The 18923-nt window shown below is 37.6% G+C and overlaps 1 protein-coding gene across 5 annotated transcripts; it reads right to left on the reverse strand.

Annotated features, from left to right (window-relative positions):
* Window positions 1–282: 282 nt before the first annotated feature.
* On the reverse strand, window positions 283–14696 carry LOC109036048 (uncharacterized). 5 transcript variants are annotated; one of them, XM_072304804.1, is made up of 10 exons: window positions 14447–14696; window positions 13221–13394; window positions 11271–11350; window positions 10016–10108; window positions 8835–8980; window positions 6728–6878; window positions 6146–6347; window positions 4822–5100; window positions 2364–2846; window positions 283–1069 (listed from the first exon to the last, which is right to left on the reverse strand). In XM_072304804.1, the coding sequence occupies exons 2-10, from the start codon at window positions 13294–13296 to the stop codon at window positions 825–827; spliced, it is 1755 nt and encodes a 584-aa protein (XP_072160905.1). In that variant the 5' UTR covers window positions 13297–13394; window positions 14447–14696; the 3' UTR covers window positions 283–824. The 5 variants fall into 5 exon arrangements, with proteins under 5 accessions (XP_072160905.1, XP_018905507.2, XP_018905508.2 ...); XM_019049962.2 differs by having other exon boundaries at window positions 14230–14696; XM_019049963.2 differs by lacking the exon at window positions 13221–13394 and adding an exon at window positions 12590–12656 and having other exon boundaries at window positions 14230–14694.
* Window positions 14697–18923: the final 4227 nt, after the last annotated feature.

Below are 18923 nucleotides of genomic sequence, written 5' to 3' on the forward strand. Positions count from 1 at the left end.
AGAGACATAAACTAGTATTTTTGACGCAGATCAAGTGGAAGTTATGATTACACATGCAAATGATGTCTTTGTATTTTTACATTTCACTAGTGTCAATTACAAACGCTTACATCTTTTTTAGGAGCTGATTTCCAGCTTTTGCATTGTGCAAATATGTAGTTTCTCTCAAGAAATTTTAGAAAAGAAAATATGTTGTGTAGTACGTGAATTCACATCTTATCTAAAGGCCCATTTTTGACCTCTTGGAAGATTGTTCAGTGCAATTTATAACTGTGGTGAAAATCGTATTTTCTATTTGTGTGGGGGGCTTTTCCCCAAACATCTTTTAAAATATGGTGTCCAGAATTCTTGACCATACTCATTCCTTCATTTATAGAAGTTCATTCCCTCATGGGAAACCAAAGTTTTCTCCCATATCCCTGGGAATCTTCTGGGGGCAAACTATATAAATCTTGAGTTTCAGATATGAATATCGATTTTCATCATCTTTCAACCAATTTGTTGACGCCTTTTCAAATTGTCGATGCTAAAAGAATTCTTGATACCTATATTATTTGGTCGATGAAAGCCTCTCTGTTATCTAATGATTTAAATATTCAAATATATCATTCAAGCAATAGAATAGAAAGAACAGAATACAAAGCAGTAGATTCTCAGTCTCTGGAAAAGATTCCCTGATTTTTCCTAAAAGTTTTCACTTTCTGATGATTCCAGGTTTTTCTTTGTCCCGACTTGGATCGCGCAGTCGACATTTCTCTCCAAAAAGACGAGATCCCTGGCTTTAAAACCTTCCAATTTTCCGTCAAATCTCCCAGGTTGAATCCCTAATTCCACGTTGGGTCCAAATAAAAAGGTTCCTGTGGCTGTCTCGGTCGCCAAGGTTGGTATCCTGGTCTTACGTAAGTGCGGTTCTGGAACCTGACACTGGGAGCTTGTTGCCTTGGATTCTGGAAGCGAATTCTTCCGAGGATGGAGTTTCCTCTAGGAAAAACGTATGGAACCACTCGTTTTTTTCCTCCACGCCAACATTTCGTCTTCTTCCAAGATTGGAATTTAGTCGAAAGGATGCCTGAAAAAAAAACCGGAAAAAATCTTGTGAGCGAAAAGAAAAAGACTTGCTTGGGAAGATATGTATCTCGACTGTGGTGTTTAAAAATTGCTACTTTTACTTACTCCTTTAAAAGGAAAACAAATTATCATAGCTTGAGAATCTTACAGAATAATCAGTCTCAAGCTAGTGCACGTACTTGATATTTTCAAACTTCTCCTTGTAGATATGACTCAAATAATGAGAATGTTTCTCGATTATTTTTCGATTCTTTTTCAAAGAATGCATGATAAATGAGAATGCCTGCGTTTTTCCATTTTTCATGGGATCAAATTTCAGCTGTAGAAAAGACTTACGAAGTTGTCTAAAATTTAACTCCATTTCAAACGAAAAAATGTTGCGCTGACAGATTTTGTGGTGCCACAAGAAACTTGTCTGCCATATGTTCTTCTACCCACATTTTTTGTATACTTCCGAGATGTAGTCATAATGTACGTTACATATTCACAGTTTCTAAAATTTCTTATTCCCTGACTTTTCTTGCTCATTCCCGACTCCAAATTTTCCAGAATTGCCAGAGTTTTCAGACCACCAGAATCTGATCTGGTATCTCGACCAAGCTTGCAATATTATTGTTGTTTGAAGAGAATTTTTTTGTAATTTTTGATCTTTTAAATTAAGTCGTATGTTAGTCATTAAACTTGGACGACAGCCATGTTTCAATGGATCAAAAGTGGTTGAAAGTTGAAACCATAGGTCGTTGCCTCATAGCTAGTGGCACACACTCAAACCGCCCCATCAATGTGTCAAGGTTAGGGGTTGTGATAAGCCAATCACAACACTTGACCTTGATTGACCTGCGTGACACTAGCTCTACAGAGAGAGAGAGGAAAAGATAAACTAACCATGTTGAATTTTGATCTCTGGATAAGGAAACAACAGTGAGACGAAAAATCAGGAAAAATTGCACACTGTTTGACACTCACCCAGTCTGTTGGATAGCCTGAAATAAGCAGCGCAGCCCCATTAATTTTAGGACCCATGTTTATGGGACAAAAATTCTCATTTTGACCTGCTGGCTGCTTAAATGTGGAACACCCTATGCACATCTCTTTATTTTATATTTTGTTACTTGATTTCAAACTTTATTTTACACCGCTCTTTACATTTTGCACTTCACTAAACTGACAGCTTTACCTCCAGGATTCCTGGTATGTTTTGTTATTTTTGTACACAAGATCTTCTGCTGATATAATAAAAATAAGTCAGTAAAAACATTAATAATTTGACAAAAAAATTGCAAATAGTGACTTACTAGGTGGTTGTTCTTCCTGAGGGAACTCCACAGGGAAATCTGACATTTGGCTATTTCTGCCGGGAAATTCTGAATTGTGTTCAGCACTGACATTACCTATTATCCCAGGAGGGCTTTCTGTTGATTGTAAAAGTGGTGTTGGGAGTAAAGGTCCTTTCCTCACAACTGGCAATGTCCCGGTGTGTGTTCCTGCAGGTGTTGGAGGCAGCCCCTGCTTTGCAAAGGCTCCTTTCTTAGGGGTCCGTTTTTTCTTTATAATTTTTTTCTTAGCAGAATTGACTAGCACACGCTTCGCCTGTCCTGCTTTCGCAGGACCAACTTTTGTTGAAGCTGCTGCTGTTGCAGAGGCTCCTTGTGCCACGGATGGTTTTGGGATTGGTTTCGCTCCTTTCGCTTTCTTTCGCTTCCTTTTCTCCTTTACCTTGGAGCTTGAGCATGGAGCTGACTTGACCTCTCCTGTTGTCACTGATGTAGTGGCCAATACTGCAAACATAATTAAAAAAATTAGTGAAATACTCTGCCTTTAAACGCGGATGACTTTAATTCAGAAGGTGGAATAGAGCCTCGTCTGAAATCAAAAGTAATTTAGGTAGTGTTCATTATCAGTAAGACAACAATGCTTTGCGAGGTAATCTTAGAAAATTATTATTTAACAATGCTCATACGATCATCCATGAAAAAAGGAATCCAAGCATGCAGGCAAATTCTGAAATTATGTAATATTTAAAGAAGCAGTGTAAAAAAATCAGAAATTGAGTTTGAGGCAAAAACCCTCTCTCCAGTGCCTGAAAAATAGTCTGCAAGCTATTTTGTTAATTTTTCTTCAGGAGCCAGGATGAAATCTCATACTTTTCTGATGACTCTGGGTTGCGATTAGGTCACATTGAAACTTTGAACACATGCATTTGGAAATGCAGTTTTTGAAAATGAAAATTTTGGACCGCATATCTCTTTGTTTGGTTTAACTTTTTCTGTACCAAAAAATTCGGAAAATACTTATTTAACCAAAATACTTGATTTCGAGCTTTTTGCCGCTGGGATTCATTATTTCGTGAAAAATCACATTCAATATTTTAGTACCATTTCATTGGTTTAATTCGATAACTGTCTGTCCCTTCAAAGATGAGAAATTCTGTTTAAAAACGCAGTTTCTAGGATGAATGAACAGAAATACTGCCTTACGAATGTCATACTGAATGACATTGTTTCGCAGGGAATGATGTATCAATTAATATCAAGTCATTCTATTTTTTTCATTTTATGATTGTCCGTAAAATGTTACTAATATTTTTACTGCTTGTATGATCTAATCTTAAGGAAGTTTTTGAATTTATTCCTTATTTTTAACGATAATTGCAAAAGGGTAAAATGTGAGCTCTGGATGAAAATTTATATTTTTTCCAACACACTGCAATTTTTCAAAAAGGACGTGAATCTGTTCCTGTCACAAAAAGCTAGAAATATCATGAGAATAAATGAAAAATCAGGCGACAATTCTGAGAAATTCTTTGAAAATCAAAAACTTGCCTGGATATTTTGGGAGAATTTAGACAATTTTTTGAAAAGCTGGGGTAATTTGAAGATCGCGGTAAAATTGTAAAGGTATTGTTCACAGCAGCCTGATTGTTGAAATTTTTTGTTTGTCGGGTGGATATGGATGACATCTAGGTTAAATGGCGAAGCTTGATTGGTCGGCTAAGTCTTATCATTGCTTTGTCGGGTGGAATGGACGACTTACTGTCGGAAACTTAAGAGGTGCCATTAGCTTGTCGTGAGTTCAACTCGATATAGGCACGACAAATCAGCGATAAGACATAGCCAACCAATCTTGCTCCGCCTTTTAACCTATGTCATCAATGTCGTCCTGACAAACAAAAAATTTCAAAAATCAGGCTGCAGAAGTGAGGGGGCTTACGGAACAACTGGAAGTGTTTTAAAAATGTCTATTCCATTAGGAAGATTTGAGAACTCCCACAAACTAGGAAACCTCCTTAATCTTTCAAAAAAAGTAAGAAAATTCTGAAAATTTCTAGGAAAATTTCAGAACTTTAAAAAGTTTGGAGGGTTCCATTAATGCTTAAAAAAGAGAATGAAAGTCTCATACTGCTGTGCTATAAGGAATAACGCTGTCAGACATTGTCAAGTTTTCTTCAATGAAAACTGAATTCACTAGAAAAATTGTGAATATTTTTTCCCAAAACTTTCAGACAATTTTGTGCACAATTTGATCCAAGTTCTCTTAAAATTTCAAGGAAAAATGTGCATAAATGTGATCAAAATTACATGTTTTATCAAGGGAAATTTGGCGACTCTCAAATGTTTACTCGGTGTTCTTCCTTAGCACAGAAGCATGGCTCCCGCACTTTTTTGGAGACTTCCTTAATTTTACAAGTAGCCTGGATTCTACTATTCCATATTTTCTGTACCCTAATTTCTTAGTAACAAATATTTTACGTACCATTTTGAATCTGATCTGAGGGTTGTGCTTGAGCTGAGGAAGGTTGTATTGGAGCTGAGGAGGGTTGTGCTGGAGCTGAGGACACGGCTACAGACAAATTTGAAGCCGGAGCTGAAGGGAGCTGTTTGTTAGGAGCCGTGTTCTCCAGTTCTTCCAATATCAAGTTGACATCGATGTATTTTTCGACATCGTGGTCCTGCTGCTTGAAGGGAAGATCGACAGCTTTTTCCAGTGAAATATTCCAGACGTTTCCTGGTAACGGTACATTCCATGATAAACCTGAGTGTAAGAAAAACAGAATGTAAAAAACACTGTTTGCCGATTGCCAGATGATACTTAGATTCCATTTTGTAAAAAGGAACCGAGAGCAATCCAGTGTCGCTAAGATTGCTTACCTTTTTTTACCTTGCAAATATAAACTGATCATCTAAACAAGTTTTATCACATCCAATGTATTATCAATTCAAGACAAAAATTACCTTCGTAAAATATTTTGCAAGATTTCAGTAATTTTATTGTAAACAATGTAAGCCACGCAATCCTAGCAACATTGGAATGCTCTTGGTTCCTTCTTAAAAAATGCGATCCACTTCATGAATTACATCAAGATCCTACAAATCCCAGCATCTCGTACTCAAGTTATATGCAGTTTGCTGAAAAAAGACCACTAGACATACTTTCCAACTAAGTATCACCATATGAGGACTTATCTGTAACAATAGCGGATGTGAAAAATTACCTTTTCGAAACACATTCAAAAGACTGTTTTGGCATCAAGAAAATTTTGAGAAAATACTTGAGATGTGATCTTTGAGATCTGTACATTATGCCAGAGCCAAACACATTAAATTTTTGTGTGAACAAAACAGTTTTTTAAGCGTGTTTCGAAAAGGTAATTTTCACATCCGCTACTGTTACAGATAAGTCCTCATATACGTTTTCGGATCAAAATTTTAACTGTGCATGATGAATACCTTAAAATTTTCCACATTCAACTCATAAATTAGGAGATAATGGCTTGTGTCCATCTTAATTCACACCTCCCGCTCGCAAAATACCAGGGTCTACTCGAGTCAAATGGAGCATTAAACTAAGTTCAGTTTACAGGATGATCAAAGAATAAGATTTTTTTGGGATTCTTGTGACGCCAAGGGGAATTTTCATTCAGAATACCGTGGCAGGCAATGTGTTCATGCTATCCCGCGCAAGAAGCTTATCTGCAGGAGAATTAAAAACCCTAAACTGCCTCAGCTTCGGGTGGTTTTTCGGTGTGCTTCATGTTTCTAGTGACGCATTTGGTAGACGTTGGTTGGTGGAGACTTACTGCAATGAGTCAAGATCAGGTTGGTTACATAGCGATCTATGACCGGCTGATAATGGATACCATCGTTGATTATGTGGTAAAGCTGCATGCGCAGATAATGATGAATGTCCAGGACATCGTGCCCATACAAGCCGACAATCTGCCTTGCAAAGTTGTTGGCCTCCAAGACATTGAATCTAACGTACGGTTTGAGGAATGAAATCTGCAAAAAGACAGCAGTGCAATAAAAGAGATGCAAAGAGTATTTGAATCGGTCATTCTCGAAAAAACTTATGCGCCAGAAATGAGAATTCGAAAATTACAGTAAAAAATGTTTTAATCCACCCGCTCTAAATCTTGGCAGTCAGGAAGCCTTAATTATTCATTCATCTTTCACTTTAAAGTCCACAATAAGTAGAAATGATTTCATTGCATTTATTATATTTCTAAATTTATAAAAACTATATACTTAAAATGGATTACCCTAATGTGGACAAATGGGATTGACATGCCGAATGCAGCTTTGAATGGATCAAAGGACGTTAGAAAAGTCGAGTAAAGCCAAAAATCGAGAATCATTGTTGTGTGGTGGGAGCAACTCACCTCAGTAGGGAGCAGCGAGCTACGAATGCTCGACAGGACTGGAGGTGCAGTCAACCACAGAAACATGCATTTTTGTTGAATGCTGGCAGAGACAAGTTGCATCAATTTCACCAAATTGCTCTTAAACATTTTGATGCCGTCCGGTCCCCATCTGAAAAAGTAAAAAAGGAATAATGATTACAGGTGTGACTTTCATTAGAATGGGCCATTTAACACGGTGAGGAATTATGCACTATACCACATGTTTTCGCATCAATATTTTACATGCAATCTTGACAACAACAAAATTGGCATACGGGAAAATTCTTTCATCATAAGAAATACCAAAATTTGATAAATGCTTGCTTTGACTCGAAGTGTGAATTACTGGTAGTCTTGAATATATAAATTTAAAAAAAAAAAAAAAAAAAAAAAAAAAAAAAACTTTTAATTTTTTAATAGGTAAAAAAAAGAATTTTGAAAGTTTTTTTTAAAATTGAATTTCACAAATCCTCAACTGTAATTCAAAACTAAATTCTTCATAAAAGTCTGATCATTATTGAATAAGTTATGCGACGTTTTGTAACGCAAGGAGTGATACAATTCTTCTGTGTGTTCAAAACTTTTAACAGGTTTTTCTGAAAACAACGTTTTGGAACCTTCGGGTACACTTTTGTCTCTCCATTTTTGGTTGTTGCAGTGTTTTCCGGTTTGTGTTCATACCATTAGTCTGCGTCAACTTCGATTCCATATTATTTGCAGAGGCTGTAGTGAAGTTGGGGGTATTCTCTGTCGTGTCTCTCGATATAGTTCTTTTGAGCTAGAATGGACCACTAGACAAGGTACGAATTTAAGCGATCTGATACATGTTTCTTAACCAGAATTTCACGTAAAAAACGATTCACACAACGAAAATTACTGAAACCAACTCCTAATGAAGATATTAACGTTTTTATTTCACATTGGTTACGAGGAATTTGAACTGCTTGCTCACAAGAAACTCAAAGCTCTACGTGAGTCAAATCGCGCACTACAACGGTTTCAGCAAACTTCTCAATCGAGCAATGTTCATTTTCCACCATGTGTTGTTCAAACTATTGGTAATTTGCTATAGCTGAGCCAAAGTGTCAAGATTGAGGTTGTCGGATTTTTTTATCGCAGAGACTGTCATGATAACGTTTAGCGCGCAATGTGAATCACGTAGAGCATTGAGTTTTTATGAGCGGGTGGTTTGAATTCACGCATAAAGTATCATTAAATATCTTCGTAAGGAGTTAATTTCGGTAATTTTCGTTGTGTGCATCGTGTTTTACGTAAAATTTTGGTTAAGAAGCATGTATCAGAATACTGAAATTCGTACCTTGTCTAGTGTTCCATTGGGCAATCTGATGTAATGTGCTCAATGGTTTCTTCGAACTGATGGCACATTATACAATTACTCTTCACAAGTTTCTTTTGGATTTTCCTCTCCCGGTACCTAGTGCTTAAGGCTTGATCTTGTGCCGTTACAATTAGGCTCTCTGTTTCTGCTTTTAGCACACCCTTACTGAGCCACATGGTTGAGATGTTACTCTCAATAGAGTCATCTTCTAGCATCAGTGGATACTGTCCGTGCATGCTCTTCCTTTTCCATTTGTTTCTGATGCTTCCGGAGATTTTCTCTTTGACTTTTTGCTTCCTGTTAAGGGTAGTTGTTAGTTCACCTGCTTCGAGATCTGTCCATTTCATTGGGTTGTTCGTGACCTCTGAGTCTTTGATCCATCCAGCTTATTATTATTATTGAAGGGCACTCATGGAATGCCTACCCAAAATCTCTGGTACACCTTTAGCTGCACTTTTAGAAATTGCGCCTGTCGCTCCAATTAATACTATTCTTTGTATTTCAATTGCCATGTTTTCTATTATTATTATTATCTTTTTGCATAGAACTATCCCAAACCAAACCCACATATGGTAATGCTTGAGCTAAAAGGAACTTTGTCCATAAGGTTTGCAAGCAACATAGTTCCTTTAGGTATGAGTGCGTCCACATAAATTAAACCAGCTTAATAAATACACTTTTTTTAAAGAAGCGCAAAGTAGACATGATTAGTTTGATAATTGCTATCAATTTCAAGAGCAGTCTTACCTGTTGATATCCCAAAGCGTAGAATTCATGACGATAATGTCAGGGTCGATGTGTCCATTCTTGATGTTGTTGAACAATTCAATGACCTTCTCAGAGTAACAGATGCTCGTAAATGAGTATTCCACCAAAATTGAGAAATCCTCCATCTGCAAAACAATTTCAAAGATAAATACAGAACTCTCAATGCTGCACCACTGGGCACTTGAAAAGAAAAGACAACGTAAAAGTGAAGTAATGGATTAATTTGAATGAACCACCAGACAGGGTAGCAGTGGGTACAACGCATGTTTTCTCGACAAAATTTCACGTAGAAGACTTTGATTACCTACATCAAAAACTAGCAAAATTAACTCTTACAATAGCAAAGATGTTCATAGTTTACATTATAAATAGTTCTTTCAAGCATTGAAATAAACCTATACATCAAACAAATAACTAGAGCTCCGTTCGACACACACTTCCTTCCTCTTCTGATACAAGGTACCTTTGATCTCATCAAACACAAGTTAGTGCACATGGAAATTCTTCCATCATAACATATATATATGAGTCGCTTTTACAGCGCTCTTTGGCGCTTTACGACGCCCAATCCCCACAAAGCTCGGTCTTCCCACAGGTCATCAGGGAGTTGACAATCTCTCATCTCATTCAACACCCCCTGTCGCCAACCTCTCACTGGGCGTCCCCTACGTCTCCTCCCAGGAGGAACCCAATCAAGCATGAGCATCCTTCCATCATAATACATACAAAAATTACTTTCGTGCTCAATTTAACTCAAGTAGAATCTGGTTTCTCTGTGAGTGCGGATTAATGCAGACCAGAACCGTTACTTCCTAGGTGAATGAGTTGGATTTGAGTTAAATTTGAAAAGTTGAGAAAATGTTGAAACACAGTGATAAAGATACCTGGTTTCATACTTTGGCTATCAATATATGCTAGTGTTTAATGTTTTAAGATCTTCATTTCTGATACTCAACCAATTTTCTGCAAAATTTTATGGCAAAAATTGGATGGATTTAACTGGAGTCAGTCTAACTGCATTAAATATGCCTAAGTTTCTTTCACACTTAAATTTTTTAACAGACAAATTCTTATTTTGACTTGAAATCAGGCATGAGTAGAAGACTGTAAATAGTAAATTACTTTTACAGATGAAATATAAATGATAATAAATACTGTACATTATGGAGATAAGACCGATCTTCAACATAGTCTCGACCTCGGTGCAAACGATCACCACGGATTTTCTCGTCACCGGCAAATGAGTCCTCCAACTGAAAAAAAAGGAAATACAAACATTGAGAAACTTGCACTAAATCATTTGGCTGGCACACGATTTCGTCTGTACGAAATTCCTCTTTAATTCATGAGATAAAAGATGAAAGTCCTTTTACTAAAAAAAAACTTACTGAAATGAGCTGATTGTTCACTTGGTTCCAGTTAGGTATCTTTAATTTCCTTGACAAGTGGAACTTTTGAATTGACTCAACAGAAAACGCTGAGATCTTACTTACAATTTAAAATTTGTCATTTCAATATGTCCACTCTAAAATTTTTTTAGTGTATACAAGCTTAACTTGTACACACATTAATTGTGCCAGATATTTTTTGTTCTGATGTAAGGGGTGTATGCAGCTAATTTTTGGAGCTTTTTTTCTGATCAAATTCTACATATCCTCAGCTGTAATTCAGGACCAATTTTTTTTTAAAAAAATCTGATAATTTTTGAATAAGTTATACAATGATCTGTGATGCATGGAGTAAAGCAATTCTTCTGTGCGTTAAAAACGTCCCACTGGTTTTTCTCAAAACTTCTTCTTTTTCTCTCTGAAGGGTGCAATTTTTTCAGGATCTACAGTCTCGATGTTTCAACATTTTACTTTGCTTTTTTCCTAACTTTTTTTCTCTGAGTCCAACAGCTGAGGGATTTTTCCTCAATTATTCTTCAAAAAAAAAAAAAAAAAAAAAATTGAAGGCCTCATTTGCTAGGTGCCTAACTGTTGTTTTATTGTTTTATTTTTTTTTTTTAAATTCATGAAAATTTCAATTCTTAGAAATTTTAAAAATCCTTTGTCTAAAGCTGAAAGAGTCTAGGAAATTAAAAATAATAATTTTTAAACATACATCCAGTATAACATGAGAAAAGTGTACCTTATCGTCAGTATATTTTACATGGTGAAAATAAGGACTGCTGACTCTCAATAAGTAAAATGTAAAAAACGACAAAACAATTTCCTGAAATTCTGAGACTGGCTCATCCTAAGCTAAACAAAAATAAACTGCAAAATGTGCATCATAAGAAACTAAAATTTTATGTAAAACTCAAGTTAAAATTTACTAAAATAGAGTGATGAAAAACCTTTAAAAAAAGCAAATTGGTGATAAAATACCTTACTTACTCTACATAAAGAACACAACAACTGTAAAATATATTACCTTCTTCTTTAGCAGTTCTTGAGGAACTAAAGATTGGAACTGGAGAAACCATACCAGGTCCTTGTATAGCGCCCGAATATCTGAAAGAGGAAGCATTGGTACTGTTATTAAACTTTGAATTGCAGCCATTAGAAAAAGGAGAAAGATGAATTCATAGCGGTCCATAATACTTCAGAGACTGTCGAATTTACCTGGCCAATATTGAAAATTTTTGACATCATGCATAAGGCCTGGATTTTTCAGAATCATCCGGATAATGTCAACATGACTCAATTTCTACTGGTAAAATATGCATGAAATAGGTGTGCGATTCTTTCAAAAATCGAAATAGCTACTGTAAACGCCACCAACATTTTTGACAATTATAAAATCATGAGAGTAGTGTGTAATGCATAACGCCTGAGGCTGGAAGCACTTTGAAGGGTTGTACCGCAAAGCAGTCAGGGGGTGTAGCCCCCTAATAAAGACAAAGCTCCTGAACAACAGCCTAACAAAGACATTCTAGTGGGAGATGAAAGAGTTTCTTTTCTCAAGAACCAATCTTAGAGCATTGTAGAGTTTACAGACAGAGATGGAGAATGAAAAACGAATGAATTTAGAATTGAGTAAGAAACAACTATCTTAAGAGCATAGTCGGACATAGCCCTCCCCTCCCCCCACAATTCAGCTCGGCCCCTTCCAAAGAATGTCAAGGACCCAAGCTACTAATTAGCTTTGAGGTAAAAGGCATAGGGAATGTAATAAATATGAGCTTAATCCTAATATGATCGATCAAAGATGTCAGAAGATGAAAATTTCTCGCAAAGAGAGCAGCTTCCTCCAAGTAAGGAACGTGGAATGTAGTTTGACTGTATCTGGGTGTGGTTTTTCGTGCATTTTAGCGCAATACTTGTTTTCATGAAAGTTAAATTACGATAAATTCAATTTAAACCCACCCTACGATATGATATTTTTAAAAACAAGTCCGCAAAATTTATGTCATCTGTAATATTTAATTCCGTTTCATTTGTCATTGAGAATGACTTACAATTGCTTTCAAGACGTTCCAATTTTCAAAAACTTCCCTGGGGAGACCCCCTAGACACCCCTCTGCAGCTGGGGGAGTCCCCCAGACCCTCCTTAGCCCAAGCTCTATATCCTCCTCTGCCCCCTCCCTCCAAAGAAAATTCCTGGTTCCGCCTGTGCTTAAGAGATAGGATAGATACAGCTGCCCCCAGAACCGAATAAGACAAAACAACCCTGTACCGAGGAGCTCTAGAAGATGTGCGTCAAAGAAAAAGAAATAAATAGGTAACAAACTAATTTTCGAAAGGACTAACTTCATCAGGCAAACTTGATAACAACAAGGTGCGCAGGCATCGGCATACCATCATTCCATTCAGTTCACTGGCTCCAGCAAAACGCAGCCAAAAGAGAAAGAGTTGAACGGCAGAAAACAAGCAAGTCAAAAAAACAAAATAAAAAATTGGAGGGAAAATGAAGCAGCACTCGAAGAATTGGAATAAAATGTAATTGAATTCAGTTAATTTCAATGGGGATAGTAGAAGCAGTTATGAGGGTCATAGCAACTTTTTAAGAGATGCAAACAACTATTAGAGCAAGGGCAGACTTTGAACTTCTTTCTTGTAGCAAGAGAAAAGGCATGAGGGTCGCAAAGGGCAAAAATTTGTCTCGCCCAAAGTTTCTGCAAGTGACGTGGGTGTTTTTCAACAGGAGAAGGTCTGCACTCAACTAAGTATAAGTTAATACTTTTTTTCTAGTTCCTTGTTGTTTCTCAATCAGGGCTGAGGGGTGATTTTTGCGAGGATTGACTTGTCTCACACTACAAAGAAGTATATCCAAACGGAACAACAATGCAGTAATGCAGTAGCATCAGACGTCTTTCAATAAGCAGTAATTCAATGCGGAAGTACGCCATTGAGGATGCATCAACCACGGACGAAAACTTACTTGAGTCACCAATGAACAGAACATTTTTGTTCTTCAACAGTCTATTCGCATCAGAATTCGTAAACATGTCAGCCATGACTTACGTTAAGGATTTTGCCAGTCAAGAAGTTAGATTCAAATTTCTTCGAGTTAAAATAGGTGTGCACGTATCGAGAGGAGGAGAACACTTTCTACCTGAAATATGAAGTTTACTCTAAAACCAATGATGCTGTGCCGAGCAAGAACGCTGTTTGAGCCTTCAAATGTTGGCAAATTTCCATTGATGAAGAGCTAATTCTTTGGCAAAACTGGAAGTTTTAATCTTCCAATTTTTAGGAGAGCATTATTTGCAATTTGATCTAGAGTATCATTTTTTCAAGAAAAAATATCTGAGAACTTCCTCGAAAATCAATATTTTGTCAGAGACATTTGGCAACATTCAAATGCTCAAATGACATTCTTCCCTACCAGAATGGCTCTTTTGGTTGGCCACTGTTAGAAATAGTCATATTTATACTGAATCTTCTTGTGAAGAGACTAAGTAGGTACTTAAGGTGTCATCAGCTAAGTTAGCACTTGTTTAGTCTGTTAATAATCGACTCCGATGCACTTGTCCAATAACGATCGAGAATTGACTGCGCTCATGATAGGACTGCGGTCAATACTGGATCACTTTTAGCCATTCGCCGAGTTATCGCTTGCAAGTGGAGTATAAACAAATGCCAACTTAGCTGACAACATCACTAACTGCTAGCAAGGGTTTACAAACAGATTGTGAGCATGGGAGCTGGCTCCAAAAAAGAAACCGAAGGTCTTGCATTAAATCACTCAGTTTGTAAATAAAGAGCATGAAAAATACGCCTTCTACTGCAAAAATCTGGGGGGGGGGGGAGGGGGGAATGAGTTGTTGAAATGGAGAGGCTGATTTGAAAAAGGAGGGACTTAAAACTTTCTGCATAGGTATCTGAAATCCACTTTGGTTTGTTAGTTGTTTAGAAACACTTGACATGGTAATTGGACTATGACTTACTGGAGCCACCGATGAAAATTATGTTCTTATCACGTAAAAGTTGTTGAGCATCCTCGCCAGAGAAAACGTCAGACATTCTTTCATCACTTTGTATGACACCAATTTTATCACTGCCAAATATTGAAGGATTAACTTCAGATTCCTCGATTTTAGGGGATCACATGGACCATCAATAAACTAGAGGCTCCTAAGCTACCGGACAATACTACACACTTACTTCAATTTCCCCGGTATACTTTGGGAAAAACCAACGACGGCACTCGTGAGAAAAGTGTTCCAATTTCTGAGAGATTGTTTATACATACAAAGATGGATGATAGATAAAGATCTCGAATTGCGCTTCACAGCAGGTGAAAATAGTGTGTAATAATTGATCGACTGATAAAAAAATGATTAGTATCAGTTTATCTTCCACTTCTTGAACTGATAACAGCGCGGCAAAACAACAATAATAATGATCCAAACACAAACATAACCTCAAACGCAACACTGCTGCCAGACTGCTGCGCTGCGAAGTTGCCAAACGGCAGGGTTGCAATGTTTCATGAAAAATAAAATCTTTAAATTTCATGTAAAATATTTCATGTTCAGAAAAATATGAAAGTGCAATCCAATTGTATCAAATTAATGTCAGTAATAAAAATTTGAAGCTGGTAAGTGAAAGCAAATGAAATCAGAACTAGAACGAGGGCCTCGCCAACCTAGATAAATTAAAAAGAACAAAAAAAATGTAGGTAACCTATTTTGATACAAATTTGTTTATTGTCTTTACCATAATATAAAAATGTTATTTTAAATTAAATATGTAAAACTGACTCATCCACACGAGTCAAACTCACGAATGAGTTAAGTTGATCTGAACTATTTTTGTACACTTGAAACCAGGGCCGGGTTTACCTACTTGCCGCCCATGGGCCGCCTGTATTTTTCCTTCCCCTGCTCATTCGTTAAGTGAACATGTCGGTGGGGGAGGGGTGTATTATGAGACGCGTTTACTCGTGTTGGGTTCATTTTTGGCGAAAGCCCAGTCAACACTAACAAAAGTTCACGGAACTTTACGCGAAAGTTGAGTACCGAAAACCCAACCCTGCCTGGACGACGCCTTCCATTTAAAACAAACGAACGCAAAAATTATGAAACAACAAACATAAATGTGGTTTAATAATTTTAACTTCCGCCGCTGCGCCGACCGTACTGTGTTTGGCGCAATGCGTGAAGTATTCATGCAGTCTTGTAGGCGCTATGCGTTTCAAGCCGACTGCTGCTGACTGCAGTGTGCTAAGCGTGTATGTGACTGCAATGCGTGAAGTATTCATGCAGTCTTGTAGGCGCTAATATTTGTTACATGCCGACCACCGCGCCGAGGGCTTCTCCTTTTCATCTCACGTCCGCGTCATCATTGCTCTCTGAGCCGCTCCGCTCAAGGTCAAAGTGCGTGTTTGGTTTCTCTCTTAACGCGACTAATTAAAGGTGTTGTCTCTTGTATCACCGAAAGACGACAAAATTAGAAGTTACATAATATACTATTCCCTCAGGAAATGAAAGATTTTGTCGCCTTTTCTCGTTTGTAATTTATTTTCTGAATCCGATTTTTCCTTCTGTTTTTTGGTACCTACATTCAAAAAGATTGCAAAATTTGTCGCCCCCTACATTTTGCTGCCATGGGCCGCGGCCCATTTGACCAGGGTCGGACTGGCTCGCATCTGAGGGCGTCGACCCTTGGCTGGTTAAAGGGGCGTAATGTGATATTTCCTGGTAAGGCATCCCCTACGTGGAGAGGGGTTCAGAAATTTTTGGCAAAGCAGCACAAAGTTTACGCTATTTTCAGGTTCAAAGTTTATTAATCGTACCTACACAGTAAAAATTGCAAAATAATTGAACGTATTGAAGTAACCGACCGACTTCTGAAGTTAAAGAAACCATGAAAAATTAAAGCCACTAGACGCATCCAAGCACCATTATTTCCAAAAAACCCGAGCCAGTGCTGCGAATTACACGAGCTCTAGGCGAGGGTCTACAAATCCATGATAAAAAAGAATCAGACAAGAACCTGAAAAAAGAAGAGAGAACGAGTATCAACACAGCCGAAGATAGGAAAGACGTACTCGGGCCTCTTTTTTAACTTTTCTTCCGAATCTGAGCGACGCCTAATTGACAGCATATAAACGAGCATTGAAAGCTCACGCTTCGCGTCATCGCGCCTTCAATTTTTCAGATGCAGCACGGACGTCCATCAAGTACGAATAGTTGTATCTCTGCGCCGTCGTTAACGATCATCCTTTCCCTCGCTGTATTTCCATACTGTGTTTGTTTCCGTTTGTCTTAATCGTAATTGTGCTTCAAGCACTACGTGAGTAACACAGCCGAAGGTAGGAGAGACGTGTTCGGGTCTCTTCTTTAACTCTTCTACCGAATTTGAGCGACACCTCATTGACAGCAAGCAGAGCAGTGAGAGCTCACGCTTCGCATCATCGCGCCTTCAATTTTTCAGATGCAGCACCGACGTCCATCAAGTACGAATAGTTGTATCTCTGCGCCGTCGTTAACGATCATCCTTTCCCTCCCTTTATTTCCATATTGTGTTTGTTTGCACTTGTCTTATTCGTAATGGTGCTTCAGACTAGTAGCATAGAGCAGAACATTACGAGTTCACGACTCACGCCATCGCTTTTTACATTTTTCATATGCAATGTGGACATCCATCTTGCGCGAATAGTTATATCGCGTTTACACTTTAGATGTCTCTTATTTTTGAATTTCGAGATAAATTAAAGTTAAGTTTGCCCGCTACATGCTATGGTATGTCCAAATCAATAGTCATTTTGAAAAGGAAGAAATATGTTTAAAGGTCTCTCAAGAGGTCTATAAAGGGCGCGTGCTTACGTCTAAAATTCGAACCGACCATCGCTTCTGAGGGAGTTACATATAGCGAATGAAGGAGGGTTATGATAAAGCGCCTGTATGTCAAAAAAAGGTGAAAGTTTCACAGAAAAGTGTTTACGCTTCAGAAAGTAGTTATTGGACCTCTGTTCACCACTACTATGCGTAAAAGCACCTTTCTTTACTTCCAGCTCTCTCCTCTTCCGTTCATTTAAGAAATTTTTCGCAGATATTCTTGATCGTAATTTTTTTTCTCTTCCTATTCTGCCAAGTGTCAGAGGAGCGCTTTTTCGGCTAGCCAAGGGGGCGTATCTGCCAATGGCAGATTGGCCTTACGGCCAGTCCGAGCCTGCATTTGACCATCCCCTTAATCCGGCCCTGCCTGAAATTGAAGAAAATAAATGAATTGAATCGAAAGATATTGAATAATATTTTTCGAAATTAAATGAAAGGCAGATAGTTTTTGCTTTTTGTTGTTTATTAGTGCGTGTTGCAGACCCAGCCCCTGCGAATATGTACTTCACTTTTCACAGGTTTCTGAAATTTCATGGAATATTTCACAGAAATTTCCACGCGTGCAACCCTGCCTAACGGATCATTTTGATTTACATGGATCCCATTTGGACATATTTATACTAAAAGGAACTAAGCGCCCATGTCAATTCCTTTTGACGATTTAGAGTGAGGATTTCGAATTAAATCAAATAGAACTAAGCACTGAGCGCCATCGAACATTGTGAGCATAGGACAAAAAAAAGCCTCACAGCAACGCGGGCCCGCCAATGACGTCACCGGCGCTTTATACCACTGCTTATGGGCAGACACCCAAAGGCGCTTAGTTCCTTTTAGCATAAATACGTCCATTTAGCAAAAAGGAACCAGCTCATTTACAGTGTTGTAAAAAAGTCGCTTCTTCATAATTATCTAAAAAAAAATCCCTAGAATAGCAAGCAGTTTTGGCTTTCCACCAAAAAATTGTTAATTTGAAAGGAAAATAAGTATTCTTGTAAATTTTAATACCGGATACATATTAAGTATTTTTAAAAGAAGAGAAGAAGTTGCATGATTTTGGAAACACTGTAATCGAGCTGGTTCCTTTTTGCTGAATACGATCCACATGGTCATTTTTTAAAGAGGGATTTAGCTCTATCTACAATTTGAAGCTGGTGAATTTAAACCTTTTCCACTTTGTTGAAATTAACCAGCCTTCGATTTGTTCACAAAAAGTGCACATACATAGTTGAAGTGGCACATCCGAGGTTCGAGAATAAGTCAACAAACTTTAAAACCTCCAAGTGTAGACGTCTGCTTAGCCCAGATTTTTCTTTGGGGGGGGGGGGGGGGGATCCTCCTAAAATTCGAGTCACGTGACCATTGGTAAAGTCGGAATTTATCTAGTGGGAAGGAAGGGGGATTAACATTTTTCCGCTCCCTAAAATTATAATTTCTTACAGTGAGCCGTTCGGAATGACTTTCAAATTTCTCTTTTAGACTTGCTAAGTAAACGTATGTTACTTTGTTGCAGTGCGGGAGCGAAGAGACTGCAAGGATGCAAAATGAAATTACATAAGTAGTGCTGAAATATGAAATATCAACGAATATTCTAGGACTATGGGCACAGCCTGTTATAATTAACTGAAAATTTGATGAGGGGCCTCATTTTTAGCCAATTAGACTCAAACTTTTTCCCCTCTTTTCAAATTATTTTTTTTTTTTTTTTTGAAGAAATGTTATTTAAAAAACGTAACTACATCAAGAACATTATTTCTTGTATTTATCTACATGATTTAAATAAAACTAAATTAATTTCATTA

The sequence above is a fragment of the Bemisia tabaci genome, chromosome 10, assembly GCF_918797505.1.
Source record: "Bemisia tabaci chromosome 10, PGI_BMITA_v3".
Taxonomy (NCBI): Eukaryota; Metazoa; Arthropoda; class Insecta; order Hemiptera; family Aleyrodidae; genus Bemisia; species Bemisia tabaci.

Excerpts from the sequence above, each read along its gene's own strand:
- LOC109036048 (XM_072304804.1), bottom strand. The coding sequence starts at position 13,296 with ATGGCTGACATGTTTACGAATTCTGATGCGAATAGACTGTTGAAGAAC. Across the intron at positions 10,109-11,270 it reads AAGAACTGCTAAAGAAGAAG|TTGGAGGACTCATTTGCCGG; the intron begins GTAATATATTTT and ends CTTTTTTTTCAG. Across the intron at positions 2,847-4,821 it reads CTCAGATCAGATTCAAAATG|TATTGGCCACTACATCAGTG; the intron begins GTACGTAAAATA and ends TTATGTTTGCAG.